The sequence below is a fragment of the Notothenia rossii genome (assembly GCF_949606895.1).
Source record: "Notothenia rossii genome assembly, chromosome: 7".
Taxonomy (NCBI): domain Eukaryota; kingdom Metazoa; phylum Chordata; class Actinopteri; order Perciformes; family Nototheniidae; genus Notothenia; species Notothenia rossii.
In genome coordinates, this window is record NC_136905.1 from 50,218,551 (window position 1) to 50,236,082 (window position 17,532).

General features: G+C 39.9%; 1 protein-coding gene across 1 annotated transcript; it reads left to right on the forward strand.

Moving 5' to 3' along the window:
* Window positions 1-2,408: 2,408 nt before the first annotated feature.
* On the forward strand, window positions 2,409-14,278 carry LOC307046702 (uncharacterized protein). The gene is made up of 5 exons (XM_079693212.1): window positions 2,409-8,769; window positions 10,682-10,835; window positions 11,020-11,169; window positions 11,308-11,503; window positions 11,634-14,278. The coding sequence occupies exons 1-5, from the start codon at window positions 8,506-8,508 to the stop codon at window positions 11,779-11,781; spliced, it is 912 nt and encodes a 303-aa protein (XP_079549338.1). The 5' UTR covers window positions 2,409-8,505; the 3' UTR covers window positions 11,782-14,278.
* The last annotated feature ends 3,254 nt before the right edge of the window (window positions 14,279-17,532 follow it).

Below are 17,532 nucleotides of genomic sequence, written 5' to 3' on the forward strand. Positions count from 1 at the left end.
TTGGCTGAATGTTTACGTTTGGCAGGCAGCCTTTCAGTTACGATCGTTAACATCAGTTGCCCACAGCAAATGATGGTGAGAAGCTAAACTATCTATTAATTATGTCAATGACAGGGAGTGTGATTGTTGAAATAGGGTGTTAGCGGTCTTGTTGGTGTTCAAAGAAGAATGACAACACTGTAGATCACCAACACTATGGTTTATTTTTTTTTCACAGGCAAGTCAACGTTGTCCCAGTAAAAGTCCCAAGATAGCTCCTGGTGCAATAAAATGTTCCCTTGCAGTGTTTTACTATTAAGTCTGATGTTTCTCTATTAATATTGCTGCTGCATTAATGTGTATGTTGCATCCTGTTACTGCTGTAGATGTGTTTCCGAGCCGCTCCGATTACAACGAGAGTTACAACGAGAACGTGACGTCATAATTACACTAGACGGATCCTTTCTAGCCATAACCCTGTTTGAGGGCTTGATAGCCCACTCCCTCTCCACACCGCTCCACACTCGTTGGTTTGGAACAGCCCTCAATATGGTGGACCCTCCGCGTGAACGCGCAAACGGAGGGGTAGGGTGTAGGGGTCGTTCTTATTATACATCCATGGTAGGGGTAGGGTGTAGGGGGTTATGGCTAGAAAGGATCCGTCTAGTGTAAAACTCTCGCGATAGTTTGCAAGTCACGTGGCTGAATGTTTACGTTTGGCAGGCAGCCTTTCAGTTACGATCGCTAACATCAGTGGGCCACAGCAAATGATGGTGAGAAGCTAAACCATCTATTAATGATTTCAATGACAGGGAGTGTGATTGTTGAAATAGGGTGTTAGCGGTCTTGCTGTTCAAAGAAGAATGACAACACTGTAGATCACCAACACTACGGTTTATTTTTTATTCACAGGCAAGTCAACGTTGTCGCAGTAAAAGTCCCTAGATAGCTCCTGGTGCAATACAATGTTCCCTTTCAGTGTTTTACTATTATGTCTGATCAGTGGCGGTTCTACGGGGTGGCACGGGGTGGCAGCTGCCACCTCAGAAAAATGCCTTGCCACCCCAGCTGCCACCCCATTTGGCAGCTTTGTTTTGAAAGAAAAGTTGTGGCTCATTGGACATTTATGAGAGAAAGTCTCTAATGTCCGAGTGCAAGTGAATGCAGCACAAGGCGCGAGCCTTGTAACCCCTCCCCCCCCCCCCCCCCCCCCCCCCCCCCCCCCCCCGGCGATTTCATTTGAACGGGAGGACAGCGCAAAACGAGAAGCATTTCGGATACAACTAGACAGAAGGAATTAGGTATTTGCGGTCAGGGTATGGCTGGGGTAGGCTACAGCCATACCAATAAATGGCTTAGCCCCACCATGAAAAATGATGTTAAAGTAAGCAAAATAAAGTCTGCCAACTCGCGCTGAGTAAATTGCACAGACAGCAGTTAGTAAGATTTATTTCAGTAGCCACTTGTCTGGAAATACCGAAGACTAGAAACGGTTTTGAACACTTTTGTCACGTAGTGATCGTCTTCTCAATAGAACATCTTTGATAATGTCTTCTGGCCAATCAGAATCACGATAACGGCGTGGTGTTGTTGCAGGAAGTCCCAACGGAGAATACTTTTGCTGTAGTACATCGGTACAACTATAAGACCCCACGGTTTGATGATTGATAGGTGTGTGGGCTGTCTTTCATTTTGACACACAGAACAATGGGGGCTATCCACCCTTATCCACAATCTAAAGTCATTCACACAGCCTCTTCCCTCTCCTCTCTGTGAGGAGCAGCAGGTTCAGCTTTCAGAGCAAAGTAACAAAAAACTAAAATGGCATTCATTTTTTTGAATACGTCGTGTAGTAATATATATTTATTTATTTTTCTTTTCAAGAGAGCACCAGAATGTGTATTTGATGTTAGTATTTCAACCCTCCACGGGTTGGGTTTTCAACTCTTTCACCTGTAAATACTGACTTGAGCCCCACCACTGTATGGGTTAGCCCCCTACCATAGATTAACCCAACACAAATATTCTGGCGCCGCAACTGTTTGCGGTCTACTATGACAGAGAACAGCCTGTCAAGTTTGGCTGTACTCAGCATTGAATCAAAACGCACCATAGCTTTAAATCTTCGTGTGGCGTTTTGCTGATCAAGATGGTAATCGCCACATTCAGCTGTTATAGACATGCCAACTTGATGCTCTGCTCACGGATGAGTCGATGAGAATAATAAACTGTTTAAGAAGATGACCTTACATGTGTAAATATATGTTTCTTCTTTGTGGGGTTCTGCCCCCAAAAAACTGTTTCAAGTCCTGAGAAAGTCAAATAAGACGATGTGTAAAACTTCACTGCACAGCCAGAAAAAAGTAACCACTTTGATTAACTAGGCCAGTAGATAAGGGCTTTCCACTGGATAATAACTGCATCGATGTATGTTTTAGCTGAATACACGTTTTGTAACCCTAACTGATGCAGTTAGTCACTTCTTCAATTGTTCTTTCTGATGTAAAGTCAAGGTTGTAACTGTTTGCAATGAAGTTGTGGGGCGCTAAACTGTTCCTTTGATTCTTTTGAATTATGATAGTAATTACTGGTCTTTCAAATTTGAAGGAGGGTGAGCAAGCATCTTGAGGAACATTCATCATTAACTCCTCCAAAAAATATAGTTTATTTAATAATAACACTGAATATGTGAATCATAACAGTGATTGACAGCTGATAGGAATAATATGATGGTTAATATGATCATATTCATACAGACACACATCGATGAGACAGTTAATGTACTTATAGCAGCAGTCTGCATATTTGGTACCCCTGCTGGTCTAAGAGTTAAACCAACTCATTCAGTTAAAATTCATTAAATTACGTGTGCCACCTTATATATTTATATTTAAGGCTTTACTGATGTGCCACAATAATGTCACCTAATGTTATTGAGTTAAAATATCAATATTGTGGCTTTCCAAGTTAACATTGATTGATATGACTGTGATTAAATCAGCATATAGGCCTACTTCTGCCAGGGGATGCCACCCCTGAAATCCTCCTGCCACCCTCTTGCCACCCCATGAATATTTGTCTAGATCCGCCCCTGTGTCTGATGTTTCTCTATTAATATTACTGCTGCATTAATGTGTATGTTGCATGTTACTGCTGTTGGTGTGTTTCCGAGCCGCTCCAACGAGAGTTACAACGAGAACGTGACGTCATATTCACACAAGACGGATCCTTTCTAGCCATAACCCTTAAACAGCGAGTCTGCAGCGGTGCTGAATTGAGACCGGTCTCTACCTGACCGGAGTCACGCTGTGTGGGTCCGTCAGGAAACACGCTGTTTACAAGTAGTTCCACCAAACATCCACTGATAATGAACATGAACCTCATGATAACCTCATGTTTTTAACTTAGGATCACACCTGTGTTTAGTCTAGAACAAGGTAAATGTGTGTATTTTATGATAAAGTTGTGTATATTTACAGACTGTTGCAAAAACTAAGAAGCTTATAAACATCAGGTTTAAAACTAAAAGAGCTTTACAAAAAAGTAACACAATTAAAGATGTTTGGAGTTTTATTTGAGTTATTAATTTTTTTTCAAAGAGATGCTGATTTGAAACCGTTGTTACATACAGTTACGGCATTTCCTGTTTCTGCCGGAGAGAGGGGAGGCCGTCCCAAAGCTTGCTGCTGTATTTACTCCCTCCACCTTAAGGCCCAGATACACCGGCCAGTCACCTGAGAAGTCGCCGACGCCGACACCGACACCAACTGTCGCGTCGCCGGACTTTTCCGACTTCGCGCACTGGAACAAACCGCAAATCCGAGCCGAGCACGTATGAACTGCGCATGCGTGAGTGGCAATAACTCTCCTTACCAGCATGCGGCGGTAGTGTGTATTCATCATTCAAAAGAGGCAACAACCGGAACAACCGGAAGACAGAGAAGAAGAACAGACTCCGTGATATAAACAAACAACAAATAGCGTTTTTCTTTATTTTTCAATCTCGTCCATTCAAAACATGAACAAACAGGAGCTCTATAAACCGATGAGGTGAAATAGCCGTCCGTGTGTGTTCCATCTTCCATTTTAAATCATTTGTTTACCTCCCTCACTTCCGTTAACGCTTCTCATGCACTGATTCGCTAGCTGAACAGCCAATCACTGTTATCCCTTTGTCCGACTTCCGGTGGTGTTCCCGACGCCGATTCAACATGTTGAATCGGCAAGAAAAGGCGTCAGGTCGGCAGAAAAGACCCGACGGTGCGGCGCACACCACTCCGAATAGGGCGTGCCCACGCTCATGTTCGGCCCGACTCCCATTTACTGCCGATTTTGGGCCGGTGTATCTGGGCCTTTACAGGAGGGAGCCTCGTTGAGCTGCGAGTGTGGCTACAGACGGAGTTCACTCCGTCACGGAGGGGTAGGGTCGAGGGAGTGGTTTGGGATTGGGCCGTAGTCCCAAAAGCAGTAGGCTTGTTTGAGACGAGATTTGGGCCGTTTCTCAATCGCGAGGATACTGGCTTGGTTGTCGCATACTTCGAAGTCACTTCCTTCAGAAACAAAGCAAGTATACTTCCAAGCCACGGCTTCGGAAAACAAAGAAGAATGGAACAGGCTAACAAGTGGGCCACTCTCTCTACGGTTTCAACATAAACTGTACCGAAAATAAATACCTCACGATGTCTATCTAATTATGAAACACATATGTTTGAAGGACGCGAAGTCTACCCATGTGCAGCCTCGAAATAGTGGAGTATGAAGCCCTCTGTATCGCAAATGTCAACGGGGGGGGGGTGCTAGTGGAGTGCACGCGTCTCAAACAAGCCTAGTCTGTTTACAAAATTGCAGCACAACTTGTTGGGCGGTACCCTGGAAAGAAATCTCTGCGTGAGAAATACAAGGTGTGGCGTGTGAGCGTGTGAATGGATTGAAATGCGAGAGACTTGAGAGCTCTGCATATGTGTTCGGGGTCCGTCTCTTACCAATGACGTCAAGACGTCAATGACGTCACGCACACCAATTTCCCCGCAGGCTAGGCAGTATTCTAATTAGCTTCGGCTTGATGTGGAGATGTGATTTGATGTGTCGTTTGTCCCCAAACTCCTCTCCAAAGTTGAGATATGTAATAAAATACTCAGGGGAGTTTCCTGAATGTTTATGCCAAAAGCCAAGCACTAGGCCCTGGGTAAATTAAGAGGCTGATCTGGGGCACTTTTGTCCACTTTCCCTGGTGCTAGAAACTCAAGTCAGGCATCCCTGGAATCGTCTCAGAGATGATGATCAGATGATCAGTGGGGCCTTGTTTTTACTGAAACATGATGTTTCGATGTATATTTCCATTGAAAATGCTAACCGCTAGCCGCAAAGCTAGCATCACAGCCACTGCTCCGTTTTGCACACGTTTTTCACAAACATTTTACATTGTTTTTGTTACTTTCGTACGTTGCAGTGTCTTAAATGTAATTTAGGTTAACTTCCTGTTTGAAGTTGTTGCTATGGAGACAACATGACGGAGAAAAAAGTAATATCTTCTACATATAATAACGGACAAAGTAAAGAAGGAAGTGTAGGCTATGTTTAAATGTTCGGAATTTCACCGTGTATGATGGTCCTCTTGAGTTGCCGTACAGCCAATGGCGTACAGCCATTGCTCCGTTTTCATGTTTTTTTTACATGTTTTTCACAAACATTTTCACACGCTAGGAGTATAGGAATACTTCAATTCGGTCATGATCTGTAGATGTGATTTGCCCCCGAGCACCCTTGGGTAAATTACCGTACAGCCAATCACAGTGCGTACAATGCGTGACGTCATTGGTAAGAGACGGCCCCCGAACACATATGGTACCTCGAACACATATTTTTTTTTTTAATAAATATTTTATTGAAAATTTTTAAAACATACAAAAGCTCGGTGAGGATATCATCAACTTATCAACATAAGTGCAAGACATTCATTCACAATAAGACAAAAAAACATAAATAATACATCCAATAAGAGCCAGAGGGAGAGAAAAAAGCATAAAGGCACAAAAACATTTAAGGCACAAAAACATTTAAGAGGCATTAAGCTTACTTAAAATAATAACCATTTGGAAATGTCATTGCAAATCTTTATAGACATGTTACAAGATTGTATTTTCCTAAGGGACAGAAAAAAGGACTTGAACTCATTTATGAAACAGGGAAAGGAGGGCTTGCCTCCTCTCCATTTACTACAATGTAAATGGTATTTACCCAAAATAATAATTATATTTACCAAATCAGATATGGGAGAGTCCAATTTATCAATATAATAAAAATGTTGATATATTTTGAAGGCCGGGATATTTGTTAATTTAAGTAACAACCAATGTCTCACATTCGACCAAAACAATTCAGAAAAAGGGCATGAGAAAAATAAATGTTCCAAGAATTCATCAGATAAATTACAAAAGGAACATGGTTCCACTTCAAATTTAAATCTTGAATTTAAAAAAGTAGAAACCGGGTAGATTTTATGAACAATTTTAAAATGAGTTTCTTTTGCTTTAGGAGAAATAGGCCATTTTATAAAATAAAATAGAGATTTTTCCATTACAGATAAAGTATCTAAATTAGTCCCTTGTGGAAATAAGCCTCTGTTGAAATTGTGAAAAATGTGGGATTTCAGAGATTAATAGATTTGTTATTCTTAAGAGTATCGCCAATAAATTCCAAATTAGGTAAAACTGATACAACATTTGAGTACAGTAAAGTATTATGAATCATTTCAATGAGTGGTACAGGAATTGCTTTACATATTTTGTTATAATCTTTAGCAGTACACGTTATATTGTATTTCGTTGAAAAATCCAAAACCTCTAATAGTTTACCATTGCAATATAGTAAACCACAAACAAACAAAATACCCCTCTCATGCCAATCACTCCTAAACAAGGATTTTCTGTTTATAATAATCACTCTATTGTTCCATAAAGTAGATCCATGAGGAGAAAGATTGTGGGTAAATATCATTTTCCAATAATGAAGTATCTGCTTATGAAAATTTGACAATTTGGTCGGAATCTTATTAACGTCAAAATCACATTTTAAAAGAAAATCAAACCCTCCTAGACGTTTAAATATGGCCTTTGGAATATGGAACCACATGGATTCTGGCTGGGAAAAAAAAGCTTTCAATCATTTTATTTTAATTGTTCCAATCATCGATTCAAAGTCTAAAGCTTTAATTCCGCCTTTATCATATTCTTTAACAAGCTGTGACTTTTGAATGTAGTGAGTTTTATTTCTCCACAAGAATTGGAAAATAATTGAGTTGGGTTTTTTAATATTAGCCGAAGAGACAAAACATGAGTGGCATGGATAAATAAGTTTAGATATACCTTCTGCTTTAGTAAGAAGAACTAGTAAGATCTCTAGTTAACAAACGACTGAGAGATTTCTTCATATCTGTGATACGGTTACAAATATTACAAACAAGATCTTCTCTCCTGATATAATTTTTAGATAATGTTATTCCTAAATATTTCACTTCAGGTACCACTCTAATAGAGTCAATAATGGAATCATCACATGAATGGATAGGGAGTAATTCACATTTTGAAAGATTAAGAGATAACCCTGATGCTTTTGAAAAAATTGAAATTGTGTTAAGAGTTTCCTTTACCATGGATTTATTCTTATATGGTACTCACAGCGGCTCTATGGAAGCAAACAAGAGACAGAAGTATTTGAATTGTATTATACACCGAATTTATTGAAAATAATTACTTTGAAAATCATGTATCTTAATTTTTTTTGCTCCGAATTTACCTATGTGAAATAAAAATGTAAAAATTCAAGTGAAAATGAGTATTCAAATTCAGATCCCAAAAATTAAAGTGAAAAAAATTAGACGTCAAAAAATTCGGTGTATAAAATTCAATGTCCAAAATTGCGATGCAGCATCATCCGGGCTACTCAGACAGGATAAGCAATCGAGCCCTAATGCAATCAAACCAACTTCTGGCCTATCAGAGCACGGCTTTGTCAGTCATGTGATCACAACAACCCGGGAGGAAAAAATGACGGACAACAGCGGGGCTCGGGTAAGTAGTCAGTTTGTGCTCTTTATTTTACAAGCAGTGAGGGCTCGACAGCATTTGTATCTTACATTAGCTAGCTAAATGAGTCTTGTGCCTTTCTGTCAGTAAGCTCCGTAGTTATCATTCAAATGAATAGCGATGTTACCGTGTCCTCGTTTGTGTGTGTGTGAGGGGGGGGGGGGGGGGTGAATGATTTTCTTAGTCTAGATATCATAGTAATAATAAGTGTCTTGTCCAGGTTTTAAAGGTTGCATTACAGTTAAATTATGTAATTTCTGAACTCAGCAGATTGTTCTAGCTGTTCTATTATTACCCTCATAGTCATTATATCCACATTACTGATGATTATTCATCAAACTTCTCATTGTGTAAATATGTTGTGAACGCACCAATAGTCCACACTAAAATTTCGTCGCAATATCTTTATGAAGGTATTAGGTAAAAAATATTGTGATATTTGATGTTCTATGTACACATAATTATTTATTTATTTATTATTTTCCACAGATCCTTTCCAGGTATGTTCACTAAGGGAAGAGGGAAGAGGCGTTTTCCTGCAGCCACTCTTGTTCCTGCCAAGAGACCCAAACCCATGGAAGTTGCTTTCCACCTCTTACCAAAGACGTATGAAAAAACTCCAACAGGGCCAGAGCAACTAGTGCACTTGCAGGCGGGGCTAGGCTGCAGGACTGCTAACTTAGATGAGAGCACAACACACAATGAGGTAAGCAGATGCTATAGATGAGTTATAGTTGTTGCTATAGTTCAGGGGTCGGCAACCCGCGGCCCTCGAGCGGCATGCGGCCCTTTAAGCCCTCTGCTCTGGCTCCCTTGAGCTTAGACACAAATAAGAAGGAAATAAAATAAAAGTATTTGTAGGACTATTTATATTTTGTTGCATGGTTGAAAATGTTTCGTATCTTGTATTTTGAGGTGATACTGTGACACATAAATAAAAAACAAAACGGTTTTAATTAGGTCAACTAAAATATGCGTCACATCCTGCTACGGTCCCGCGCCAGCGCCTTTTCCTGCGGGTGAATAACCTGACCCCCGGCTCGATGAGCGAACTATGGATAAATCAAAGAAAAGTACCTGAGGAACACAGGATTTAATTCTGCGTGGACAGAGTTAGATGCTTTCACAGCAAACGATGCTGGTTCACCGGTATGTTTGATATGTAGAGAGAAGTATCGAGGAACAACACGGTAGAGGAAGGCAGCTGACGATCTTCAGTCAAAATTCAATGGGTTATGTAATTTATTTCAGAAAACACTTTTTGTTATATTCCATGGAATGCTCTTAACATCCCGATAGCAATGAATATATTAAATGCTTTGACAATAAATACATACACAAATTAATCTCTGGAAGCCGTAGCGCTGTAAAAAGCACGATCAATCATCTGAGCCGGCCCGGCTAAAATAACTGGATTGCCTACCTGCCGAGATGGGTCTGGATGCAGACCGCAGGCAGGGGGCGGATCCTATAGGGGGCGTTTCCTATAGGGGGCGTTTCCTATAAGGGGAGGATCCTATGAATAATGACACTCAGCAGAAATACATACTGTAGGTGGCAGTAATGCAACTTAAGGGATTCCAGCTGCTTTTACAAATCCTCGCAGAGGAAGTCATTCGTTCTTTCAAGATGGCCGAACAACACTTTGAAACAGCGGTAATAGTATTTTCCAGAGATGCATGTTTATATTTATTGTAATGTCATTTTTCTTAACACACAATTGTCTCGTTATCAAAGTACAACATTGACTGTCCAACCTCGTTAAGCGTTAATAAATTAAATAATAGTTGTATGTGGTAAAAATGTTTGTGGTATTAAATGCTAACTTAGCATGATGCTATAAACACGTGGCCTATAGTCCCGTTTGCAACCGGGCCTACTCTACTGTTGTAATAACGTTAAGCTTAGATAGGTCAATAGATTATCAGGCTCGGTAACAATACTGATTTGTGTTACCAAAGCTGATCATCTAATTGACCTAAGGTTAGCGTATATGCTGTGATGCTAACCAGCACTTAGCATGATGCTAGTGTACTGTTGTGTACTGTTGTATTATCTTGGAAATATAAGTAGGCCTGCCCTACATACTGTAACTTAATCAAATAATATGGTATGGATTCGGATAGACAACATGGCTAGCTTGGTTGGTTGAATTGAGTAATAAGATGTGTGGTACTGATTAAGGTTGTAACTGTAACAGTTTGTAACTACTGGTTGTAATGAACCAGACGAGAGACAGACGCATCCTTTCAGTAAATGTCGGCTGCTAATCAATATGTAAAAATAACACTTCGGATTTTTCTTCTATAATTATGTAACATTAGTTATGGCATCATCAGAAATGTGGTAAAGTAATATGATTAGAGAAGAGTCACTGGTCATCTAAAACATGCTTAATAGCTCACCTAACACTATTAAAGACAGGTTAAAGAATGTAACATAATAAAAACTACCTAATATCGATAAGCAAAAACACTAGTTATATTATACAAATTATGTGACCCCTTGAGCTGCATAAACTAATAAGCAATCCAATTGAAATATAAATATCAAAGCTCATTCAAAAACTAATAAATAAAAACAGTTTGAATAGTAAACAATTCCTCATTTTCTTCCAGATTCACCCAACTGTTTACAAGGGGGATGCCCCTCTAACACCCCTTTGTGAAGGCCCTAATACATACAAGTGCACATTCTGCAGCAAGGTGGGGGACTATGGCCATAGTGTGGCACATCTGCAGACCCATAGAAGAACGGCTGTTAAACATGGAGGTATTTCTTAATCTAAATAAATGTTGCAGATCTTCCAAAATGTACAAATAGTTGACTAATTTTAGTTAGTCTAACCAATTAACTATTACTAACTAATATTATTCTAACGTGAATTTGAATACAGTTTACATTTTTATATTGCCTTAAGAATGAAGTCATTTGTAAACTGGATTTCTCTTTGTAGGATTCACAATGTACAGGTGCAATGGTGTGTGTTGCAAAACCTTGCATCTCCACTGCTGCTACTGTGGGGAGATCAGAACCCAGCCCACTATTCTGAAACATGTTCAGAAGTTCGCAGGGGCAGCCTGCAGCGTTGGATCGCTTCGCCAGAGTAAGTGATGCACATGAACTCACCAGAAGCAGTGGTCATAACCTTATTCTCCCTAAAGACAACTTAAACAAAACATGGGGAAAATGTATTATACAACTATACTGCTATAATGTAATCTATTCACTGTCTCCTCCTCAGCCTCCACGGTAGCCGCCTTCTTCTTCCTCCACAGCCGCCACGGTAGCCCCCTCCACAGCCGCCACGGTAGCCTCCTCCACAGCCTCCACGGTAGCCTCCTCCACAGCCTCCACGGTAGCCTCCTCTGTCTCCTATGTCTCCCCAGCAGACTACACCGTTGGCCCAGCAGCCTGCAGCATTGGATCGCTTCGCCAGAGTAAGTGATGCACATGAACACACCAGAAGCAGTGGTCATAACCATATTCCCCCTAAAGACAACTTAAACAAAAGATGGGAAAAATGTATTATACTGCTATAATGTAATCTATCCACTGTCTCCCCACCAGCCTCCACGGTGGCCTCCTCAGCCTACCCTGTCACCTCTGCAACCTCCCAAATTGCCACAACATCTGTAGCCTCCACTCCACTCCAAGCCATCAGTCGCAGCAAAGTAGTCCAGTCAAGGGCCAAAAGGACAACATGCCCTTTGTGTAAAACTGAACTGTATATGAAAAACCTCAAGACCCACATGGATCGACGTCACTCATCATCTGTTCCTGATATTACTTCTAGTCACCATCTTCCATCCCAATGCTTAGACCTCAAAAAGGGCATTTTTGCTGTTGGAAGAACATTTTCTGGGCTGAGAAACGCCATTCATGTACAGAAGTTCACCTGGGGAAACAGCCACCAAGTTGTTTGTGAGCTTGAAAATTGTAAGCAGGCATCAGAATTTTCCAGAAGAAGTAAATTATTAGGGTTTCAGTGTATTCATGTTAGGTCTCTGATATACTGTGCTACTTCATCCAAACCAGACGTCACACTGAAGGAGGAAGTTCTGTCAGATATGGTTGGGAAGAAATTGATTTCTGACAACACAAAAAGAATGTGTCTAGTCAGAAAGGAGAAAGCTGAGTCTGAAAACAACCCACTGAGTAAAGAGGTGACATTTTGCAGTGGCGCATCAAGAGTTTATGTATCAGTACTTGAAACATGCACCTCATATTATTCACGGTTAGGGAGAGTGTCTGTATGTTATGACATAAAAAGAAATACTTGGCAGTGTCCATGCTCAAAGCCAAAGAATTCCTGTGCTCATAAGTCCATAGCAAAATGGCACTTGAATCAGACCCGACCTGAACTCTTCCTAAAGGTCCGAAGTACAGACAGTGATGTGTTTGAGACCTTTGTTGAATCTGATCCTGAAGGCCACAGTACTGAGCACATTCTCTATCCACCTGAGGGAGCCGCTTTGACATCACTTGTTCTTTACTTGTTGGACCACAAGAAATTGCCAGCTGTTCTGTCAACGGATGCGTGTTCACCGCAGAACATGGAGACACTGCCAAAGCGCCTCATACCTCTTGAACTTTTGCACTGTTTGCCCAGGAAAAATTCCTCTGTCGGATCCTATGCCGATAACTCATAAAGCCAACATAGTGACATTCACTGGCATAGTAAAGGGTATGTTTAGTTTATGAATATATTAGTTCACGTGTGGGAACTCGCTTCCCTCATGGGGACAAATTGGGGTCCCGTTCCAGATCTCCAGCTGCAGAGTGCCGCAACCTGTACAAGGACTCGGAAGGCTACAGGGGACATGGGCGCAGAGGAGAACTCTTGGGGATGTACTCAGAAGATGATCTGGCAGGATTCTGCAGCATTGACTGTTTTTATGATGCTGGAGGCACCTTCCATGAAAATGGCTGATGGGGTTAGGCTTCCATTAGGCAAACATCTCTTGTTCTATTGTCTCTCAATAAAATGTTTATGTTCAATAAAATGTTTATGTTTAATGAAGACTTTCCTCTTTGTTTGTACTGTATATATTTTCCTTTGTACAAGGTATTGGTATGTGCTAGACATTTCATGTTTAGTATTTGATGTGTATTGTAATGTTTCAAAAATAACAAATACGTTAATTTAATTAATCTTACCACCAGACACAACATGAACAAATGAATGATACATATCAGGACAGTAACTTCAACTTCAGTATTTTAGGTGTACAGAAACCTCTACTCATGTTGTTAAATGATATACAGCAATATCTTCCATAAAATGTAGTTGATTGATTTGAATAATAATTACTACCACTGCACAAACAGTAAAAAATGATATGCCTACAATTTATGAGTTTAATGTATCCTATGTTATAAACTATCAAATTGACTCTGTATTCATTATGATCTGTCAATAGGTCAATTAATTTGTCTTCTCTGTGGGTTTTATACTGTTCATTCTTTATGCAAATTAATTATAATTATTATTTTTCAAAGTTCGTTTATGATTCATTCAAAGCATTAAAATAAATGAGAAACAGAGCGTCATATACCTTTAAGAAATACGTGGGGGGCGGGGCTCATAACCCTTTAGGATCCGCCCCCTATAGGAAACGCCCCCTATAGGATCCGCCCCCTTGCTGTGGTCTGCAAACAGACTCTATAGGGAACCGCAGTGACGCGTCGTAAAACCCTGAAGTAAACTTCTTCCGGTTCCTTCATGAAAAAACCAATGCAAATTCTCCATAGGATTTGGGAAAATAGCTCGAAATAAGGTCTGTGGTTGACACACATTTAAGAGAGGGATCACGTTTTGTTCAGCCGGATAATCTCCACATGTCAACCCTACTTTTATAATTTTTGAATCATAAATCTAGTCGCCAAAAGCGAAATGCTAACGTTATGCTATAAACTAACTACAAGCCAGTGCAGCAGCAGGGTCGCACGACTTCAACGTCACGCCAACTTAAGATCGTTTCAACTGACTTGCACTGAAACTGCACTTTGAACACTTTAAATATATTAACATTTTAAACTGTATACCCCGGTTATCTAGGCCCTTTTTCTTTTGTTTAATGTATACCACGTTTATCTAGGCCCTTTTTGTTTTGTTTTATGTATACATGTCACACTGTGGGAAACTATATTTCGATATTTCTGGATGTATAACACATGTAGAATTTTTGACAATAAAGCTGAATTTGACTTTCGCGTGCTTGCATATTTTAACAAAGCTTTTCATTTTAGCCACACTGAATTTAACTAGAAGTCATGGCTGTGTCAATTACCAGTCTGATATCGTTTTACAAAGATGACAAGAAGAGTGTAGACAGAGGAGAGAACCACTACAAGTCAGGACACGTAACAGTGCAGCCTAGAGGAAGGTGTGCTTACCGGTGTTGTCTGGGCTAGCATGAGGGACAAGTTTTATAGTGTCGGTGAGTAGTGATAGCAAGAGTACCGTTAACCTAGAGTTAATTTATTCACATTGATTCCCATCAACAAATCAATTGTATGTGTCATATGAAATCTTTATTAGGCAAGGCAAGGCAAGTTTATTTATATAGCACTTTTCAACACAAGGCAATTCAAAGTGCTTTACAAAAAATGAAAGACATTAAGAAAATGGCATTTAAAATCAGTCATTAAAAAGAAAAGCTCATAAAATAAACATTAAAAGAAAAAATACATGGATAAAAGTTACAGTGCAGTCTAAGATATGAATAGTTCAATTAAAAGCAGCGACAAAAAGAAAAGTCTTCAGCCTGGATTTAAAAGTAGTAAGAGTTGCAGCGGACCTGCAGGTTTCTGGGAGTTTGTTCCAGATATTTGGAGCATAATAACTGAACGCTGCTTTACCATGTTTAGTTCTGACTCTGGGGACAGAAAGCTGACCAGTCCCTGAAGACCTGAGAGATCTGGATGGTTCATCATTTAGCAGGAGGTCAGAAATACATTTTGGTCCTAAACCATTAAGTGCTTTATAAACAGCAGCAGTATTTTGAAATCTATTCTTTGACACACAGGAAGCCATTGTAAAGACTTCAGAACTGGAGCGATGTGATCCACTTTCTTAGTGTTAGTGAGGACTCGAGCAGCGGTGTTCTGAATCAGCTGCAGCTTTCTAATAGATTTTTTAGTGAGACCTGTGAAGACACCATTGCAGTAGTCCAGTCTACTAAAGATAAAGGCATGGACACGTTTTTCCAAATCCTGCTGTGACATTAGGTCAAGGTCAGCTTCACCTCACTGCAAGGAAGAAGAAATAAAAAAATTGTGAATTGTTTTTAATTTACATTTACTCGCCTTTGCAATGTTGTGGTTGTTAGAGTGTTAGGTTTCCTGTCAGCTCGTCTGTTGGGAAGATATAAAATATTAGTTTCATGGAAGTCACACCGTCACATATACTGTAAGAGCATTAAGACATACAGTACATAGGCTAAAACAAAACATCTAAAGATATAACCTTGCACTTTGATAAGTCTCGTGAACATTTTCACTATTTTGACATTTTTATAGATGAAAATTGAACTAAAAAAATAAATGGTAGATTAATCCATATTGAAAATAGGTGTCAGCTGCTACACTAATTATAATAGTTATATTTCTTAATTAATTAAGATAAGATATTACTGTATTGATCCCAATTTGCGAAATGTTTGTGTTGCAGCAGCATAACAAGAAAAACAAAATATAAGTTATTATATACAAAAGTATGTGAGGGATGGAATAATAAATTGAATATAAATGTAAAATGTACATGTGATTTTACGTCCAAGAGAAGCTATGGAGCCGAGAGTTCTCTGCCAGCCAGAGGTGATTTGTTATTAGTTCAATATGTCAAACTGATTTCCCTGACTACAATCTTTAGTTACATGGTGAAACGTTATGCTGCTTGTACTAATTAGACTTATCATATAAGCCACACAGGTTTTAATAGGATGTATTCATTATCTTTACTTATGTTGCGGTCTTTTCAGCAGCGCCATCTCTAAAACGGCGATACAGTCACTACCCATCATTTACATTTCATCGTGACATGGACAAAAATGTAACGTCAGCTTACCTCATGGCACGAATCCAGACTCTCCTTTGGAAAACATTGGCCGGGAAACGATAAAACAAGCACGTTTCATGCGAAGACCTGTGGCTGCAACCCGGAGCAAAGCAACAAACCATTGCGTAGCTAACTAGTAACGCTAGCTTTAGCTGACGTTAGCTAACGAAACAAACTGCCGAGTAAAATTGGAAAACACTGGTAATGAATTATTCTATAATTTGTAAAACTACTGTGTTAAAAACGACAATTTCAAAATTCAGATTCTAATGGTCAGATATAGATATACAGATACTAAAGATAGGCAGGTACTTGCTTTCAAGTAGAACACAGGGGGAAACAAACTTAGCGGGAGTGTTTACGTGTTCTGCGTAATGACGTACAATGGCCTCGACAATTTCTGTAGTCCTATTCAGCCACTCTGTAACAACCATCGTTTTTCAGACACGTAAACTCTTCAAAAATCCCCAGTGGGGTCACTGCTGACGTATTTAATGTCGTAGAACAAAACGTGACTTATCTCTTAAATTTGTGTCAACCACAGACCTTATTTCGAGCTATTTTCCAAAACCCTATGAAAAAAATGCATTGCTTTTTGAGGAAGGAACCGGAAGTGCTAAAAATGCTAACTTACTTCCGGGTTTTACGACGCGTCACTGCGGTTCTCTATAGAGAGGCGAAGTCCCTCCCTTTCCGGGGGAGCTCATGGGACCCCGGAAGCGGAATATTGTACTTTGAATTCAATGGAAAGAGAAAACGTATCTTTTGATCCCGTTTGAATTGTGCCACGAACAACACATATGATGTTTGTCAATTTAAAAGAACATTTTGCAAGTCAAAAAAATAAAAATGTGTCGTAAAACTGTGAAGTAACACATTTTTTTCTGTTAAGCCGCTCAGTGAACTACATGTCTCTGGTCCCGCACAATACGCGTCACCAACACAAAGATGGCCGTCACGTTGGTACATTTCACCTCATTCTTTCAGAATGAGAATAAAGTATAAAACGAGGTGAAAATCACTACAAGTCTGGGCATGTTGAGAGCTGTACATACACGAAAGGGGAGTTAGTCGGTTCTGTAAGAGCCAGCATGCGGGACCGCCTTTACAAGGTTTCGGTGAGTAACATGAGTGCAATGTTTAACGTTAATGTCAGTCAATAAGGAGGAGAATGAAAAAGAAGATGATGAACCACAGACCCGGCATATAATGACTGCAGTGTGTAGGACTGTGTTAATTTATGTTACTGTTATCAATAGCATTAGTTGACTGAGAAAACCGTCAAGAAAAAAAGTTTAGCGATGTTACGAGTCGACTAGTATAATATGCCCACGGCTGTGATTGACAACCTGGACAGCCAGTCAGAAGCTAGAATGCCAACCTAGAGAGCCAATCAGAACCTAGAAC

Bases quoted from the DNA above. Each gene is read 5' to 3' on its own strand.
- LOC307046702 (XM_079693212.1), top strand. From the start codon at position 8,506: ATGTTCTATGTACACATAATTATTTATTTATTTATTATTTTCCACAGA. The intron at 10,836-11,019 runs GTATTTCTTAAT...TTCTCTTTGTAG, and splicing joins AACGGCTGTTAAACATGGAG to GATTCACAATGTACAGGTGC. The intron at 11,504-11,633 runs GTAAGTGATGCA...TCTCCCCACCAG, and splicing joins CATTGGATCGCTTCGCCAGA to CCTCCACGGTGGCCTCCTCA.